General features: G+C 39.3%; 1 protein-coding gene across 2 annotated transcripts in view; it reads right to left on the bottom strand.

The window, feature by feature from the left end:
• Positions 1-20,326, bottom strand: part of zmp:0000001200 (dedicator of cytokinesis protein 9) — a 130,809-nt gene that overhangs the window by 66,853 nt on the left and 43,630 nt on the right. Inside the window, exon 1 of one of the 2 annotated variants that reach the window (XM_041807470.1) lies at positions 8,232-8,499. The exons of the other annotated variant lie outside the window; for it this stretch is intronic. Within the exon in view, the coding sequence (XP_041663404.1) occupies positions 8,232-8,345 (114 nt within the window). The 5' untranslated portion in view covers positions 8,346-8,499. Of the gene's footprint in view, positions 1-8,231; positions 8,500-20,326 lie in introns of those variants that run through there. 2 annotated transcript variants of the gene reach the window in all.

The raw sequence follows: 20,326 nt of genomic DNA, 5'->3' as shown, positions 1-20,326 counted from the left end.
GCGGAGGTAATTACATTGCTGGTCCCAATAGTGCAAGCTGAGAGGGAAAAGTTTAAAAATGGTTAGCAGACAGTGTTCTGACTGGTCGTCTGTCTGAGCTGATCTGATGTTGCTATTACTCATGTTAACTGTTGTCACTATCAGGCCGAAACATCATTTGAGTCATCCACTACATCTGTCAGTGGGTTATATAAATTTTAAACCAATGAAAAGCATCCTTTAAACCTTGTATGTATGTTGTAGCTCAATTTTGGTAATTCATCAATCATATTGCCCTTTAAAACCTGCGGGAGCGCCGGCGCGCCCATTGCATATCTATTTTTAACCGCAGGTAGAATTGCAACCAGATGAGATAGGGCAATAATTCTTTTTGCATATAAAACCGAAGGAGTAACACTAACACATCACACACTCATTGTGTCCCAGAGTACTCTTTCCTCCAATCCAAATACCCTGCCTTCTTTTGCAGAAATGTAGTTAAGTGCACACATCAAAAACAATATACATTACAAAATTAAAAAAAAACAGAAAGAAAGAAAGAAACAGAAAAAATGTTTCTTTTATTGTTTTCCGTTCCCTTTTAAATATGAACTGCTTGTAACCTTGCAAAGCAGATGGATCTGTCTGTTTTCATGTTCTAACCAATGATTAGCCAAAATGTCTTTGATTTTCAAATATTATGTGCAAAAAAAATGTAACTACTTTACTTTAAGCAGAGAAGTAGGGCTAACTTTAAACAATTTCATTTCAACGTGAAGCAATGCTGCCTTTGATCAACCTGTCTGATTTCTTGAGAACATAAACAAAGGAGGCATTTACTGTCTGCAAGCTAAATACTGTATACCACTTACTGTACCTAACTGATATGGCCAACTAGTTTTAAAGCCATACACCATAGTCAAAGCATATTGTGCCCAGAAGCAGAGATGTTGTATGTAAACAGGCCTATACACTGACTTCTACTGATATGGCTGTTTTGCTACAGTACACTGGCCTGATCAACTCATGCTATCTGTTAGTTACACTGCGATAAGTCTATCAGGGTTCCATCTGCCCACGGAAAATGCATCAGCTTCAGCAGGGTGAAGGTCTTGATGAGCTTATCCCTCCGTGAGAGCAATCACACATGACATATAAGTCAAGGAACGAGGAAACAAATACACTTCACTTCACTAATAACCGCAATGTAGAATATAATTATCCTCCAGAGGATGGAACAAAGAAACCATCATCTGTAATGAGTCAGGTGATAGACTGTAGCTCACTCTCAGGAGCAGATGTGGCAGTGCCATCAAAGGGTGATTATGGATTTACGTTATGTTGTGATGTATGGTCTCCACAACGTAAAGTATTGACCCACTAAAATCCAGTTGCTGAGACTAGAAAGAGCTTATACGCTGCAAAGATGCAGTAGCCATTAGCTGGAGAGCAAGCTGTCAACACTCCTAGCTGATGGGAAGGGAGGACGAATCTCACAGCCAGAGAGACGGCAGACGGCGAAATGAAGAATGACGCATCGGCAGACTTCAGGGCTGAGCGACAGCACAGCTCACATGCTGCCTCCACATCTGGGACTGATAACGCTAGCATGATCTCAGAGGGAGAGTCATGGATATCGACCTGCCTAAATACGTGTTGCTAGCAACCTTGTAAATAACAAAGCACAGCTCAGAGTGAGGACAGAGGGGGGCAGGACCTTGTATCAGTTTCAAGGACAAGGAAGGGATAGTTGACCAGAGACGGTGCCAACATGTCTGCCAACATGAGCAGGTTGTGTTCACATTTTTTTCACCGCTTTATGCAGGCAACAGAAATGTAGTTTCAATTTAGCACAGTCACACTTGTGTAAACAGTTTTCTACGGCTTCCTGCAAAAACTGACAGTTATGTCACACAAGAAGACCTGAAGTTTACTCACATATCATTCTTTAGCTGTGTCAGGGGAACGAGCAGAAACAGAGGCCTAGCAGGCTAAGTTTAAGAAGAGACCTCAAATAAGTATTCATGATTTTTAACTGGGAGTCAAACTACACACAGAGATCTGCTTTTTTGACAAAACAAACATACCTGATGATTAAAACATGTAAAACACTTGTTTTTGGTGTTAAAAATCTTTACTTTTATTTTAAGCTGACGCAATACTTCAATGGTTGCTAGCCAACGTGTCAGTGCTAGCTTGTGGTAGCACAGTCTAGCTGTGTTTCAAGTTTTATTTCTTCAGTTATTACTCTTCACAGGTTTTTTTTTGTCGTGAAAAATGTATTCCTTTCTACTGTCTAAAGCAAATTTGGAAAAAGTTAAAAACGCTAAAATAGCTTTCATGTTTAAAACCTGCTTGAAAACAACATCAAGATGAGTTGCTAGCCGTGAAGGTAGTAATTCATTTGCTGGTGCTTAGCTTGTGTACACTCAAATACTGTTGTTGCGCTAAAAATATTCAAGAATTGAGAGTGAAAAAATATCAACATTTTGCACCCTAAATGAATGCCACGTTAGTGACCTAGCAGATAGGGCACTGCTAACAGCGTGGCTAACGTTAGCATTTGCTTGCTAGCTACAGTCAACAGCAACAGTAGGAGATGTCAAGCAAGAAAAGGGCATTCAAGGCAAAATAAGTTCACTTTCTTTAAGTGAGTGATGTTAACATAAAACACAACTTACATGAATCCAACAGTGAGTGAAAATAGATATCAAATTTGGATTATAATCTCCTTACATGTAAATGTAATGCTGTTGAAAAAAGGAGTAGAAGTTGGCAGTGTTAACTGTCGCTTTAAGATGACACTAACTGGCTGTATTTAAGTGCTCTGTACTGACTTTAAGTGTACTTTATTATAGTATACCAACATAGATGTGCAATTTAGACAGACTGTAAGATTGTTGTAGGCTTCAAGTTTAAAAGTGTTTTTACATGATGGTGTACAATTTCCAAAAGTCTCCTATCCAATACTGGCAGTATTTTAAAAAGGTCAAAACTAAAAGTAAAAGAGTAACGTTAAAAAACTGTCTCCTTGAGGCTCTTTAGCAATATTGAGGGCAATGATCCCTAAATGGAAGCCTGTGATCCAGACGGTCAAACGATGTGCATGGGGTGAAGGTGACACACATGAAAAGTATCCTTTGAGGCTACAAATAGAGTACTTTATCCTGTTCCCATAACCTCACATAGACAAAGTAAAGGCCCCTCCAAAACTTTCCATCTGAACCCCAGAAGATCTTTGAATTCAGAAAATCTGCAGAGGAAAATTATGTTGTAGTTCTATGGGTATTTTGATGTTTAAATATCTGCAGTTATTGAATCAACCCAAAAATGATGAATATTGGAACAGTCTTATCAAGAACAACTTGATGTTTGATCTGTTATTGCAGAAATCAACCTCCAACTTCAAACTCAGAGTGAAATTTTTCCTGCCTGAGAAGCAAAACAAAGACCTTTTTTCTGCAAATGTTTTTCACCAATCAGGACGCACCATAGAACCATCAAAACCAGTGCTGGACCACATGAGAACCCATGAAATATGTAGGTAAAATATCTCAATTGCCACCTTGTGGCTGGCTGCAGTATAGGTAATAGAGACAGATCTCACTGTTAAAGGCTAAAACCCGTGTGCATTTTGAAAGAAAATACTAATTCTAATATCATAATGTGTTAAATAGATCAAGATATTTATTTGATTTGAGTTTATTTGAAAGTCTGGCCCCCACTATCTCTGTCAAGACTAAATCTGGCCCATGTGCAAATGTAGTTGATGACCTCTGCTTTAGATTAAGCTAAGAGACAAACCAAACCAATGTGACATTTTTTTCACTCTGGGCCACTTTGTCTAGAAACACAACATTTGTTGTTGGAAATATTTTTCTTCATTATCATTTATTAGTTTTCTCTATATTTAGCATTAGCAGTGTGGCTGTTCTGGGATCCCTTTATACAAGCCTACATGGAAAGCATCAAGCAGGAACAGCATATGTTCCTGCCTTTATATGTCTACAAGGAAAGCCTGAGGCACGGAGAAAAGCAGCCAAAAAAGGAACAGAAAAGGTATCAGTGACAACAGAATGACACTGATTAATCCAGAAGCAGAATGGAGGAGTAGCTGGGGTGGAGGAGGGCTGCAAAAAGGGGCCTGCAGAGGGAGCAGCAAAGCCAGCCGCATGGGGGTGGATTAGCCAATAGCATCCTTGGAGCAAATCAGCTGGTCGTCAGCTGATGAGGGCTTGCGTGATCAGCTGATCTTGATTATATGGCGTCACTTAAATCCCTGACCTGTCTGAACTACTGCTATACATTTATAAGCTGTAACATCACCTCCAAGCAAACTTTGCTACTGTTACTGTTAGTTAGCCCATCACTGCTAATGTTATGGCCAACTTAAGCATCAAAATGTTAGCCCACCGCCTCTTTAACTAAGTCTTAGTAGTAGTCTTTGGCATTAACTGTAGGGAAAGGTGTAGTAAGCCAAAACTAAATTACTCATTATATTATACAAGGACTAAAATAATGACATTGTGATTAAGTTTACTCAGTCTCCCTATTGTGACTTGTTCTAGGTTTTGATTGAGTATTTTCCTGTAAATGTGACACTAGAAAAGACACAGGTACAGTAGATAGTGCATACAAATACATTCTAACACATGGAAATGAATAAGGCCCATTAAAAGAAGAGATGCACAAGCTGTAAAAATCATGTCCTATGTAGTACCGTTGTTTAGATTAGATTAACAATTTAGCAGATGGCCGATACCAATGTCAATGTTTATTTTAGGACCTTCTCTGTTGTAAACCTCCCACAATGCCAACGCTTCTCCCATGTTGGCGGTGAAAACATATCAGAGTTCGTCCAACAGGTCACATCTTCAGCCCAATAATACATCTCCTCTCTAACTCAGCAGTTGTACCATAGCAGAGATTAAATTGATATAACACAATGGATAAACATCTGCTGCTGACATGGGTTTATGTCCTTTTAGAGCCAATTATAAGTCATTTTCTCCATGCTCCAAACAGACCTTGTTAAAAAGAGGTTTATGGAGGGAGGTTTTGTCTAATGCCAGCATTTGGCCCCTATTATAAAGTAATGGAGAGCTGATTTGCCGCTTTGAGATGAGCTTTGGTTTAGAGAAAAGTATGATGACTGGAGCTATAACAATGAAGAAGACAGCTGAAAAAGTTTACATCTCTGGCCGAAACTCAGATAAAAGTGCTTGTTATGGTCCAAAACATAAGGCTGATCTAGTCAGATAGGAGTTTGGTTTGGCACTGAACTGAAACTAAACTTTGTATCACACATCCAAATCTAATCCAGCTGACAAAAGTCTGAGTCAGGTACATATTCCTAATGTTATCTCTCTGTTCTGAGACAGAGAGAGCAGTGTGACTGATGCTGATCTCTGTGAGCAGAACAGGTAGGTCAGGAAGGAATTAAGACCTGGAAGAGATAAGATGTGTGTACGTGTCTTTGCCTCCATTCAAGAGACCCGAAATCTCTTCATCTAAGGACTACAGCCTGTAACAAACAATGAAACTTTAAGAACAAGGCATGCAGACTTTGTGCATGAATGTCCAGGAAGAGAGAAGTGCTTTAATGAGCATCCACTCAAAGAGAGAGTTCATAGAAGGTGACGACTTCAGAAATCAAAAGTCTCACATTTTGCCTTTCACTTAAACCTCTAGTGTTGTACTCGAGACCACACTTTCCGATACCGACACTTGCCCAAGACCAGAGTGCACTGAGACCAATACTTTTAGGGGTTGAGAGACCAAGGCAAGTCAAGACCAAGACCGAGACCATAAAAATCAATTTAAAAAACCATGACGAGGTGGAACTGTTAAGGAGCATTCTCTCTTTAATTTTCTTTTCTTTAAATAAATTTGACAGATAAAAACAAGGTGTCTGCAACTCTTTCAAAGCACATCATGCAAAAATCTCAAATCTTAACAAATTTGTTCAACTAACTTCTTGTAAAAAATAAATCCTTCTATGTATTCAAAAGCTACTGACAAGTCTGGAATTATTTTAAATACCTGAAAATGAGATGTTTATCTAGATTTGTCAGGTGAATGAGTCCTAAAGTAAGGGTTCAGAGGTATTTCTGACTAGAGATAAGATGGACTGAAAAAATGGACTGAGATAAGATGGACTGAAAAACTGAGTTTTTGCAGGTGTAGCTATTTGTTTTTTTAGCAAGTCTCTGGGGGCTGGACTTCCAAATAAAGAAAAATTAAATCAATATTTTGTTCTGATTAACAAATTTTTTTATTAGTATTTGTATTTTCTTTCAAAATGCAGGGCATTTTTTTGGCATTACCAGTGAGATCTATCCTGATCTATAATGCCATAGACCACAAGGAGACAGGCATGCCTACAGAGTTGGCTGGGCTCCTAAAAATCTCAGAGAATGGGCCCTCAACAATTGTGATTCAGCACCAATATGAACTCATGTTTCACACTTTTCACTACTTCACTGCTTCATTCTGTTACTTTTTGTGCCACTTTTAACCCATGTTTGCTATTTTATCACTCTTTAACCAACTTTCCTGCTTTTTCACTACTTTTTATTGGCTATTTTTGCTCCATATTGCAACTTTTAACCCATTTCTGACACTTTTTGCTATTTTATCACTCTTTAACCAACTTTCCTGCCTTTTCACTACTTCTCCGTTGGCTGTTTTTGCACCATTTTGCCACTTTTAATTCATTTTCAATACTTTTTGGGTTTTTTGCCTCTTTAACCCAATTTATAGTCAGAGTTTAATTCCTTTTAACCAATTTTCTTGCCTTTCTTATCCCTTTTGTGCCACTCCTTTATCTATTTTTGCTACTTTTGTCTATTTTTGCCACTTTTCATTACATTTTCACAATTTTTGACACTTAACCCATTTTGATATACTTTTGCCCCTTTTTCCTTTAACATAAATGTGCCACATTTCAACCTCTTTTTCTGCAAGTTTTTGTCCCTTTGTGCCGCTCCACAACCCATTTGGACACTTATCGCTAATTTTCATCACTCTGTCAGGCCATTTTTGCCAGTTTTGACACATTTTTTTAAAATCAACTAATAACGGCTGACAAGTGAATTTCTGTAAAAACAAATCAAATGTGAAGTTATTCTAAAACTATTTGAATATTAATTGCTTTTGGCAACAGCTGCAGACGTCTAAAGCCAAAAGTTAGTCTTAAAACCACAACATTTTATTTTCCTGCTTTTCTGAATTCATTGATCTTCTAGGGGGACAGACAGGAAGCTCTGAGGGGCCTGATTTTGCCCCATGGGCCGCCAGTTGATGATCAGTGCCCTTGATGCCGCCCTCCTCCCACCAAAGAGGAATTTTCTAGCCCCTCTCTCTTGCTGCTGACTTTTGTTTTCATCTGAGCCCCTCTGGGCTCTCCCACGCTGCTTTGTCACTGGCTAAAGGTGGTCAACCACACCGTCCACTCAGCGCTGAGCTTGAAAAAGTACACAAGCACAAGCTCTGTCATCCCCATCCCACAATTTGGACCATTTTCAACAAACCTAGACCAAACTTTGTGCTGAATTATTGTCACTTTAAAAACACTTGTTGAGTTTATGACTAGTAGAGTGGAGCTATTACACTTTCATCTCCATCCTAAGTGAAGTATTTAGATAAAACCACAGTACATTTTCCACATAAGTCATCCCTAAACGGAGCATATACAGAAACATATGAAGACATCTCCTCCACTCCCTCTCTACAGTGATCTAACAGCTGTTTAGCTGCAGCACCCACTCCTCCCATCACTACACCCTCTCACAGCTCTAAACAATGGTGCTGTGTTGTACCCCTCTGTGCTGACACTTCAGCCACCGACTGTTAACATAACTCTGAAAGGATCCACACGTTCCATAATGAAGCAGGAAGTTATCACACGGTTGACTTTTGATCCAAATAAAATGTTCAACAAGTGAAGGTCATGCTTGCCTTGTTGAAAAAGAAAAAACATGTTCCATCTAAGTTGGTCAAGTAAGTGTAAAATCCCTCTATGCTCGTGCTAATGTTGCACATTTTGAATGTTAATTTGTTGTGTTTAATGAAAGAGATGACAAAGGTGGACCTGCACCAGCACTCACATGACACCTGCTTCAGGTCTTTATGATTGTGGTTAATCTTTACAGCCATGCTCACTGTTAGACCTTATTTTCAGTCAAAAGAGACTGGCAAGCCAGGACACAAAAGTGTAATTTCTCTCTTTATAAAGTCCTAGAATGACTTACCACCACCTGTGGCACTGTGTCTACCTCAGCCTCAGCTGCAGCCGAGCTCCTGTACTGCTGTGGACTCTCAATGACCAGCTCCTTCTTCGGAGCTTTCCCAGCTCGCCCTTGCATGGTCAACAGCTGTGGTATGATATCTCCAAGCTTGATCCCAAACAGAAGCGGGCAGCCAGCATATCCGATGAGTACAAAACAAAGGTGCTAGTAAAAAGTTTCTCCTCACAGACTCGTGCTTACTCCCTCCCTCCTCGATCTGCTCTGTCTCTGAGAGCAGCCAACTCACACCCAGGCTGAGGAGATGGCCCCTCCTACACTCAGCTGTGCTGCCTGAGGGAGTTAAACACCCTCATACACACATACAATAAAGTTATCTGACCCCACACTATCCACCTGCAGTGACACAGGGTTGACAAAGCCAAACAAAAAGACACATTCCTCAAGTATTACAGTCTGGTCAGGGAGCATCCAAGCCTTGTGTGGGACAGCTGAAATAAGAGCTGTATGAAAAGGAGAGAATGAGACAACAATGGGGCACTTTAAATGCATGCATGCTGCCACAATGTTTAAAGAAGACATACTTAAGGCACCAAAAAGTGACTTGGCTTGAGTAGAATTTCAGGACTAAGCTGCAAGTCTAAGCTCAACAGATTTTAGACAACATGCACAAATCTTGACCCACATAACCCAGCTAAGACTGAACGCAAATATAAGTCTACTATCCCTGTATGAGCAGTCCAGTCTCAATCGATCAGTCACGAGACGCGCAAACATTAGTCACTGCAGTTTTTATTGTATGACTAAAGCTGAGGTAGTGACGGTTCGTTATCACACACCGCACCGATCGAGAGCTTCTGTCTCTCTGCTTGTTGATGCAACTGCTCCAGGGGCATTCCTATATGACGCAGCCCTGCTCAGCCCACCGAGGAGCGGGCCCGACCTGCAGATTCCTCAGAGGGCCACAGCAGGGGAGGATGTTATCTTTTCACGCCTGCGTCCGAGCTTAAGGGGAGGGGGGTAGGGGGGCCAGGTCAGATCTACAGCTGCTCTACTACCACTGTCACAAGACCCCATGGCCCCCACACACATACTGGCATTTGGTGAAATTCAATATCATGATTCATGTTAGTGTTTTACTCACATCAGTAAATGAATAAAAGCTGAGTTAAATTTAAAAAAAAATCAAATGGGTGCTTTTTTCGACTTTGGTCATGTGATCACACTAAATTAATTTAAAACAGATATGATCAAATCTGAATTAATGTGATTGCAATCAAGAAGTTGATTCATTTATTTTGATCAATACTGTCATCTCACAGCCCCAAAACCTAAGCAATGTCATGAATAAGCTGTGGGATTTCCCCTTTGACAGTTTTGGGTTAAAAAATGAATGCTTTGTGGTTTTAAAAAGTTGGACAGACAAAACAGGACATTAAAAATGTCAGTTGTGGATGTCAAACATTATTAATGCATTTTCTCCATTATATTCTAAGATTTCATAGACTAAACTAAACTGGTCAATCACTGATGGAAATCTCTGTTGATTGCAGCCCCATTTATAATCAGTCCTCATCCAAAATATTCAGAAGACCTCAGTGCATGGAGCCTTGAGTCTGCTACATCTATTTATTCTCTTCACTGTCTGTCTGGGGTCATGGAGGCTTCCATAGGTGAGAGACAGGGTACATCCTGGACTTGTCACCAGTCAATCACAGCACTGACATGTAGACAACCAGGCTCTCCCATGTTAACACCTACAAGAAATTTAGAGTGACCAGCTGACCTAACAAACATGCAAACTCCACCACAGACAGGCCATGTTCAGCCGGGATTTAAACCTTCTATCTGTCAGGCGACAGCGCTAACCTCTACACCACTGTGCAGCACAAGTCTGATAACAGTTCTCACTTTATAAAACAAATATGAGGGCCCAACGTAAAATAGTCAAGTAATAAGTTTCCCAGCTGTTTTGAGCTGAGGGGCCCAACTGAACACTAAAACTAGCTCACAGGTAAAAATGTTGAGTTGGCAGAAAGTTTTCCGCAAGAAATGCATGTTTCAGTTGACTTAAAGGTCACATATTTTACCCTTTTAAGCCAAGTTTATTTTGGTCTCAGAGGTCGCCAAAACATGCCTGTGATGTTTGTTTCTGAAAAAAAAAAAAAAAACACTCCAGTACTGGATTTTTGCATGTATAAAACCGAGCTGTGTCTGTGTCTTTAAATGTTACTGAGCTGACTGACTCCGCCCCGACCACGCCCCTCTCAGGAAATGGATGTAACCAATGGATGTGGATCTCCTGATCCCCCTCTTAGCTGTCACTTCCTATTAGTACAAAACAACAATGCCCACTATGATTAAATGCTCTGGACTCCATTTAAGTGTATTTTATTACAGTATACTAACAGATATATGAGAGTTAAGACACACTGCCTATCTAGCATAGAAGATTGGATGAGTTAGCATTAGCGTAGCTTGGCTCAAAGTGAGTAACAGTTATGTTAGGCTACGTTCACACTGCAGGCCTTAACACTCAATTGTGATCTTTTCTCAGATCTGATTTTTTTTGTTTGCCTGTTCGCACTGCAGTCAACTTCCAAAAGATCATATATACGCATCTGATTGAGAACCACATTCGAAAGTGGCCTGAATCTGATTCGAAAAGGTCAGATTCAATGTGACTTCCACTGTTCACACTGTCAGAAAAAAAATCAGATACGAGTCACATGTGAGCAAATAAATCAGATTCAGGTCACTTTTGACTGCAGTGTGAACGTAGCAGACTTCCTAACAAGGCTGTAATTAGCCACAACCTGAAATAATCCTTTAAATGTTTCTTGTTTAATTTTTGTGCATTACAGCATGAGTCAGTTTGACTATTAGCAAATGTTTGCTAGTTCCTAACCACAACAGCATGACAACAGGACTTGTTACTACACGCAGCATCTCAAAACTCCAATCCTTAATGTTAAGTTGCTAGACCAGCAACACTTCTTTTTCAAATTGTCAATGTTTCCCTTAAGGCAATCTGATTCATCTTAATTTTATACAGTTTAATAACAGTTTGCTTCAACTGGAGAGTTGAAATAGAGAGAGAGAAGCGGGGCTAAAGGTGAGAGGGTTTATAAAGTGTATCAAAAATTTCACAGCTGGAACCAAACCTGGGATGTTTTGTTGATCCTCAATCACAAAAAGCCTCCAGGGTGCTCTTATAGATTGATCTTACCCTATAGTTAACCTTACATAAGCCTTCATTCAAACCAATAGCAGCTTCAAGCAAAATACTATTAAGGGCCAAAAACTGGCTTTGAAACAAGATCAGGTTATTGTGTGAAAAATCATATGCAGAGGATGAAAAAGCTCACAATGACATGAACTGGCCTGAGGCATGGACGTGGGACAGCAATTCTTGGTGTGTATGGAGACTGAGTGGGTGTTAGAGGGATAGACGCTAATCCTGTGCAATGCATGAAGGCAGGTTGCTTAATGGATTTAAGCATAAATCAGTGTCATCCAGGGCATATCAGCACTCTCTGGTGTCAGAGGAATAACAGTGAGTCATCACACATCAAGCTAAGACACTTTGAAATGCTGCAAGAGTTAACCTCATGTGGAAAAACGCACCTCTGGCTATGTACTGAAAAGTTAATCAGGGCAGCATTTGTTATTTCAACTTTTCTAAGAAGTTTATCAGAGCCAGAATTCCAGTTTGGATGCTCACTGTCTCACTCTTCTTTAACCACAAGCCCAAGGTCAGTTTTCTCAGATATCTTTGAAAAACACAGACTTGTTTATGGAATCACACTCTGATTTATAGAGAACCCATGATACACAGTCCAATCTTTTAAACCAGCCAACATTTTTTAACCATCCATTCAACTGTAAAATGTACGCCTGCAAGAACAGTGGCATTATCACTAGGGGTGTAACGATTCATCGATCTGGATCGGTATATCAATTGTTTGAGCAATGATTCAGTCAAATCGACTGAAAGTATAAACATCAGTATTAATCGCCATTTTTACCTTACGCTTTTAATTTGAAAGTCCCCCACGTACTTGGTTATGACAGTTTCCGCCCATACACAAGTCACAACACCACTAGGCGTGGATGGCAGGTAATGGTTAGCAGCCGAGAGAGTATCAATATTGTGGGGTTTTTTTCCTTTATGTGAAAAGTAACAGATTGTGGAAAATGGGTTCAAAATATCGTCTGATATTGATTGGAGGCCTCTAGATCGAATCGAATCGAAATCGAATCGTGGCAGACTTTGTGATATTGGCAAATATCGAATTGTTGTTTTGAGAATCGATATTGTTTCTAATCGTGATGAAACTGGTGATTTACATCCCTGTCACACATTTAATTCAGTGAATTGTGCATAGAAAGCGATGCTTTCTTACAGGATGTGACTGTGTTTGATCAAAGTTGGGCAAAGCATATCTGCAGTAAATCTCATATCTTCTTCCCACTGTAACATGGACAACTACTGCTCACATTGCATCGTTTCGCTGACTAATCCACTGAAATGAACATAACTGTATTTCTTTGGGGCATGCTGGCTTTTAGGTCTGAGCAGAAGGGCACACTGAGCCCTTTTAGTGGCAGAACAAACACTTCTGTTGAGCAACAAAGTGCTCCCAATGTCAAGCAGCTGACCAACAAGAGGCTGTGTAAAGTGCATCCAAATGCACTTTAATATGCCCCGCCAACAGTGGGGATGACTTCTGTGTTTACAATAGGAAACTGACTTGTTGAATTCACATACTGCTGGAGATGTGGGCAGTGATTTAAAGATATTAATCAGGCAAAATGTCCTTTTTCAAGAATGGTTTAAATGCCTCGTAATAATTCTGAAGCCTCATTGCTATAAATGTGTCATCTCTAAAACCAAACTGGGTGGAGAGAATTACAAACACATTCATTTAAATTCTCCATGCCACAAAGTCTTGCAAAATAATCCAGTTATGTCATTCATTTTTTACCATCCAGTTTCTGCAATGAAAATGGATGGTAAAATATGATTAAAACAGTGTAGTCAAGTTTCTTTATTATTTCTGTCTCACTGGATTGAGTATTAGTGTCAATAGGAGTCATTTTTTTAGTTTACTTAATTTTGTTTGTTGGTACCACTTTGCATTTAAACTTAGCCAGCTTTTTAACTGTCCCTGTGAACAATATGAAGGCAAGAGGAAATACAATGATATGATACAATACGCTACGATACACTGACATGCTGCCATGCAATCATGCAATGTTATGTGATATGATACAAGCCGAAAAGATATTGTATGATAGAGTAAAACACAAGATGATAACTTAAACGATTTGATACCACATGATATAATGCGAAATATGGCACAATACAATACAACTAGCAATCTTATATAATATGATCCAGTATGACACGATACGCATTGTCTTCTTGGGGAAATCTGTCTTAGACTCCAAGTGATGTTCACTATTAGCAGCCTTCACATAAATATATATATATATCAGTAAAAAAAAACAATAAAAATAAACCATGATCCACTTGAATATATAGCAGCACACACCAACAGAAAACACAAATAACATTATTGGGCATTTCTTATACTGCATAAGTTTCATATAAAACACAACAATGAAAATGATAGGAACAAGAAAACATCACAATGATGCTATGCTCAGTAAAAAATTATCATTAAAAAATAAATTTGGGAGCGCAGATGGTCAAGTGGTTTAAGGTGCTACCCATGTATGCGGGCGGCCCGGGTTTGAATCCGGCCTGTGGCCCTTTGCCGCATGTCTCTCCCTGCTCTCTTCCCTGTTTCCGACTCTATCCATTGACCTTCCTCTATCAAATAAAGGTATGAAAAGGCCCAAAAATAAATCTTAAATAAATAAATAAATAAATAAATTTAAGTGAGAAAAAAAAAACTTCCAACATCAAGTCCTTACTCCAGCCTGGACAGAACTACAGCCATGTTCCCTTATTACATAACAAGGACTTGATGCAATCACTTAGCCTTCCCAGCATTAAGCAGCCAAAGCAAAACAGGGTGTTTCCAGGAATTTAACAAAAACATGACCCACCCCTCACCGGCCTTCTACAGCAGCAGGACCAGGACCCGCTGTCCTGCAGCCTGATTACAGTCCATCCTCTAGAGAGTCGTGTACTGTGAGCTGAGAATGAGATTTTAACATGGAGGTGATAATGACACGGCAGCCTCTGTTAGTCTCATCACTGAAGTAGGATGTGAGATACAATGGCATCAAGAATAACAGGAAGTAACCATAAGGCAAAGACAGTCCCCTCACACAGCAGTGCTTGAAAATAAAAGTGTCCAGTGCCTGAACAGCAGTATGGTAGCTCAGCTTCGCATGTGACTAACGGTGTTAGATATGAATAATGCTGCCGCTAGATCTGTGGGAAAATCAACCCGCTGTTGAAGGGAAATCTACAAGTATGAGCTCAAACCGTAGTAACTGTAATGGTCCCATGTATCAGTCAGCAAGCGTGTAACACAAACACACACAACAACACACAAAGGCATGAAAACTGTGACGTCCTTAGGATGCCAAGATGCTGAATTGTCTCGAAAATAGGAAGCAATCACGAGGAAAAACAAAGCTGTAGCCAAGCCAAATGCTCTGTTGTTTAACTATAGATCCATTAAGTTCAGGCATAACTGGTGTATGGACAAGGGTGGAGCTATTTAAGGGTGGGAATCAAGGATTACTCCATACACATTACACATCATTCAAGGTTGAAAAATCATCTAACATCACAAAAAACAACAATCCACCAGACAAAATATAAAAGTAACAATATAGTATTAAACAGAACCATACAATTCAATACATTATGAAATGTGTGAAACAGTGCGATATGACACAATGATTCGATACAATAGGATATGTAATGATAAGACACATGACATAATGGGATATGATACTGTATAAAACTATACAATATGGTATATAACGTGCAATATGAAACAAAACTAAATTATATGGTACAATAACATATTATATGATTTTAATACAATTTGACACTATACACCATGTTTCAAATTATTATGCAAATTGGATTTTAGTGTCAAACATTCAATTTTCAGTTTCTCAATTAAACTCATGGATAGTATTTTGTCTTGGGGCTCTTTGGATCACTGAAATTAATCTCAGACACCTGTGATCATTAGGTTGCCAGGTGAGCCCGATTAAAGGAAAACTATTTAAGAAGGATGTTCTGCATTATTAAGCAGGCCACAGGTTTCAGCAATATGGGAAAGAAAAAGGATCTGTGTGCTGCCTCAAATAGTGCAATGCCTTGGACAAGGTATGAAAACATTAGATATTTCACATAAACTTAAGTGTGATCATTGTACCGTGAAGAAATTTGTGGCTGATTCAGAGCACAGATGGGTTCATGCAGATAAAAGCATCATGAGGAAGGTTTCTGCCAGACAAATTCAGCAAATTAAGGGAGCAGCTACTAAAATGCCATTACAAAGCAGAAAACAGGTATTTGAAGCTGTTGGTGCTTCTGGAGTCCCTCAAACCTCAAGGTGTAGGATCCACCAAAGGCTTGCAGTCGTGCATAAACCTACTATTCCGCCACCCCTAACCAATGCTCACAAGCAGAAACGGTTGCAGTGGGCCCAGAAATACATAAAGACTCATTTTCTAACAGTCTTGTTTACCGATGAGTGCTGTGCAACCCTGGATGGTCCAGATAGCGGATTAGTGGATGGTTGGTGGATGGCTCCCATGTCTCAAGGCTGCAGCATCAGCAAGGAGATGATGGAGTCATGTTTAGTGCCGGAATCATGGGGAGAGAGCTGGTAGGCCCCTTCAGGGTCCCTGAAGGTGTGAAAATGACCTGGGCAAAGAGTTTCTGACTGACCACTTTCTACCATGGTACAAAAAGAAGAACTGTGCCTTTTGTAGCAAAATTATCTTCATGCATGACAATGCACCATCTCATGCTGCAAAGAATATCTCTGTGTCATTGGCTGCTATGGGCATAAAAGGAGAGAAACTCATCCTCCCCTGACCTCAACCCTACTGAGAACCTTTGGAGCATCCTCAACCTTAAGATCTATGAGGGTGGGAGGCAGTTCACATCAAAACAGAAGCTCTGGGAGGATATTCTGACATCTTGAAAAGAAATTCAAGCAGAAACGCTCCAAAAACTCACATGTGAAACATATGAAGCAAGACAATACGGTTAATGGGGTGCCACGCGAAGTAATATTATACGTGCTAACTATAATAAATGTATCAATATACTCTGATTCTGGGATAATTATTTCAATTAATAATATTTAACCCTTAAAATATAAAAATATCAGTTTTTTTTAAATTAGCAATTTTATCATGCAACTGAGGAAAGGATTAGTGTTAATAGAGTTTCATGCCCTCTCATATTACTCGTCTAGTTCCCATGAATGTGCTCGTAAAAATGCTGCCCGTTTAACCTTAAAAAAAAAGTTTGAACTTTAGAGAAACACCCATAAAGAAGAATAAGTTATTAAATCTAAGAATTTACATTACATTACGAAACAGGTTACAAAGCCAACACAAATACCTCAATCTTATTCTTTTCGCAATCTAAGTGAGTAGGCCAGCATTAGTCATGTAATTCAATCCACTGAATTGATTTATTCTGTAAATAGTTTCTATTTGATGACATGCAGACACAGTTCAGAACTTCATCAACTCCCTAAAAGATAAACAGAGAATAATCAACTCATTAGGAATGCTTCAGTGAGAGAAAACCCATCACACAGGCTAAGTTTGAAACTTTCCTCCCAGAACATTGTGGGATGAAAGGTGCTTTTATCTGTGGTGAGGCTTACATCACTTTCTTTCCCTACAACAACATTCCTCTGATAAAAACAACAAGACACCTCAGTGCTTCTGTTCAGCATTACTGTTGGCCTCAACCATTTCAAAGAAAGGGAACTGAGCCCTTGTGAAAGCAAATAATGTCCATGCATAAACAATACGAGCAGTTCTTGGATATCCAAGTTGAAAGAACTGAAATATTACACTGTTAAGATACAACCAGCTAGATGGCGGAAAAATCAAGGCAATGCAGAAATGCAAAATATTGCAGTTCCTTTAATTGCCACTTACAGCCGGCTCGGAGCAGCAGTCACACTGCACAGAATGTCATGTTAAGATACACAATTTTAACAGCCTATAACATACAGAAAGCAGCTACCCAGCTTGAACCATGTCATGTTTGGACAGCTTATATTTTCTATATTAATTTAACATGAGACATCAGAATTGAATCAGTGTGTCTAAAAAGGGCATGAAATGAAACAGTGCACTTTTTCCTCTGTTTTATCCATAGAGCCTGTATCAGACACTATGCTACTTAAGCCATAACAAAGGCAGAGTGGTCTATAACTACTCACAATGTCATAAGATGATTGTATACAGATAAAAAAATCAGACAGTTGACAAAATAAGGAAAGAGGCCAGTCCTGGTGTGGTCTCTTCCTGAAATCTGTCCACAAAGCTGATAGAGGAGTGATTATACTTGTTATTTTGGCTGCTAACTGTTAGCAACTGTTGCTAACGCTAGCTTGTCAAGGATGTGCAGCTGGACAGAAACTGTCAACAGGTGTGTGGTAAGAATATAAAAACAAAAACGCAACTTTAAGGTGACAGTGTATAACGATGTTTTGACTTTCTAACAATCTGACTGGTTACTCAATAAACCAATAAATGTATCAATATACATTGATAGATCGTTACACTCCTGATTAAAACCACCAAATATAAAAAAATAAATACATCTGTATTTGCCAACAAACAAGCTGGCTTAGCTCAACGGCTGTTAGCTAGACAATCTTCAAAGCTGCAAATGCAAACTTAGCATTAGCAAGCTGACATTATTAGCATTTTCTTAAAAAGGGCATCCCATTACGAAAACATACTACAAAAAAGTGTAACTTTGGCAGTTTTTAATTGTACCACTGTAGCCAACAAGCACTAGCTTAAGTTTTCTGAATAAAGTTAGCCTGCTGCTGTAAGCTAGCTGAAAAGTCTTTTAGCAATGAGCGCTTGCGATTGAACTAGTGAGCAAGCAGTCATCTCTATGTTCACAAAAGCTGTTAGACTAATTTCAGTAAAATTGGACACTTATTTGATCAGTGATTTATGTGCAAAAATGCTAACAAAGTTGGCTAGCTCATTCAATTAAAAAGTAAAAGGGAAACCTACATACAGTAGTTTGTTCTAGCTTCAAACAATAAAAGTATTCTTAATTATATCTCTAAAATTACTGTAATTCATTTCATGTATAGCTTCATGCTTATCTAAAAACTAAAATATTTCAATATTTAACCAACTGTTTTGTCAAATTCTGTATTGTTTTGTCCTTTTTGATGTGTTGGGCTGCCTTTACAGCCTTCTGTGTGCTACTTGTGCTAGCTAAAGCCACCTGAAGAAAGTTAGCTTGTTGCTTTCAGCTAGCTGGAAGGTCTGGCTCTTCTGTTTTGAACATTAACAATGAGTGTTTGCGGTTAAGCTAGTAAGCAAACAGTCATGTCTACTTGTAGGCTATTACACAAACATGGATAAAAACGTAAAAGCCTTTTTGTATGCCAAAAAAGTTGTCTAACTCATTTAAAATGCTAGTTTACTTTGGCTGGAAACAATAAAAATGTGTTGTGACTCTTTTTTCTAGTTACTGTAATTCATTTCAAGTCCAGCTTCATGTTTCTAAACTAAAGCGCTTCTTTATTCAACCAACTGTATTGTCAAATTCTGTATTAATTTGTCCTTTTTGATGTGTTGGGCTGCCTTTACAGCCTTTTGTGTGCTACTTGTGCTAGCTGAAGTCTTCTGAAGAAAGTTAGCTTGTTGCTTTCAGCTAGCTGGAAGGTCTGGTTCTATTGTTGTAAACATTAGCAGTGAGTGTTTGTGATTAAGCTAGTAAGCAAGCAGTCATCTCTCTGCTCACTTGTAGACTATTACACAAACACTGATAAAAAAATCTAACAATAATTTGATGAATAAAAGCCTTCTTGTATGCCAAAAAGGTTGTCTAGCTCATTTAAAAGGCTAGTTTATTTTGGCTGTAATTCATTTCAAGTATAGCTTCATGTTTCTAAATTAAAGCGCTTCATTATTAATCCAGCTGTGTTGTTAATTTCTGTATCGATATGTCTGACTGCCTCTACAGTCTTTTGTGAGTTTTAAATCTCCTTACATTTGAACTCTGACAAATAAGTGTTAGGCGCATCACCTCCCTTGCTCACATTTACATATTGATTTGTGAGACTGCTAAATGCTGACAGGGGATTAATTGACCCCGCCTGGATGATAAGACCATCCCGAGAGCCAGGAGAAGCGACCATGCCCTTGACCTAATTCCCTGCTCTCAGCCGCGACCACTGTCTCTCTGCTGTGACTCTGATGAACCAGTGACGGGAAAGGGACATCACTCGCACGCAGCAGTATGTAAACACAAACAAGAAGGGCAAGACAAGCTGGTACGGAGCAGCGGAAGCTCTGCCAAGCCCGCTGGTTCACAGATGAAGAGCTCTGATTGATTTCCAGCAGACACAGAGCTCACTGTGCCCCCCCACTCAACCCCTCACCCACATCCCTCGGCAGAGAGGCTTTAACCCGTGCGGCGCTTAGTGAAAGGCAAGATGCAGCCCTCCTACTGCCCTACATTTCATACTGTTTACACTCATGCATACATACGCACAGTGCTGAAATGAGAAGGAGGATTTTATTTGCTTTACGCTGCCAGCAGGTGTAATTTTTGCCTCAATATAAGCTTCAACCTGCTATTATTCTTTACTTATTTCCACTTGATTCATTAATTATGTTCATTGCTTGCTTTTTTCTGTCATGTGCAGGGAAAATAGAGGCGCTTCAGTCATATTCTAAAATTATTTTCATCTTATTCATTACTTGTAGTAATAACCTGCACTATGCTGTCTTATTAGCAAATCAATGGACTGTATCTGAAAAAAATGCAAAAATAAGGGCAAATATTGCACTTGGAGTAAAACAATGATGCATATGTTTAAAATGAATAGGCAGCGGGGACAAAAGAAAAGCTCTCTAGCTTCTCAGATAGTAGG

This window comes from Cheilinus undulatus, linkage group 15 (genome assembly GCF_018320785.1).
Source record: "Cheilinus undulatus linkage group 15, ASM1832078v1, whole genome shotgun sequence".
NCBI classification, from domain to species: Eukaryota; Metazoa; Chordata; class Actinopteri; order Labriformes; family Labridae; genus Cheilinus; species Cheilinus undulatus.
Note: the sequence above shows the minus strand (reverse complement) of the source record. Positions and strands in the feature narration are given on the sequence as shown.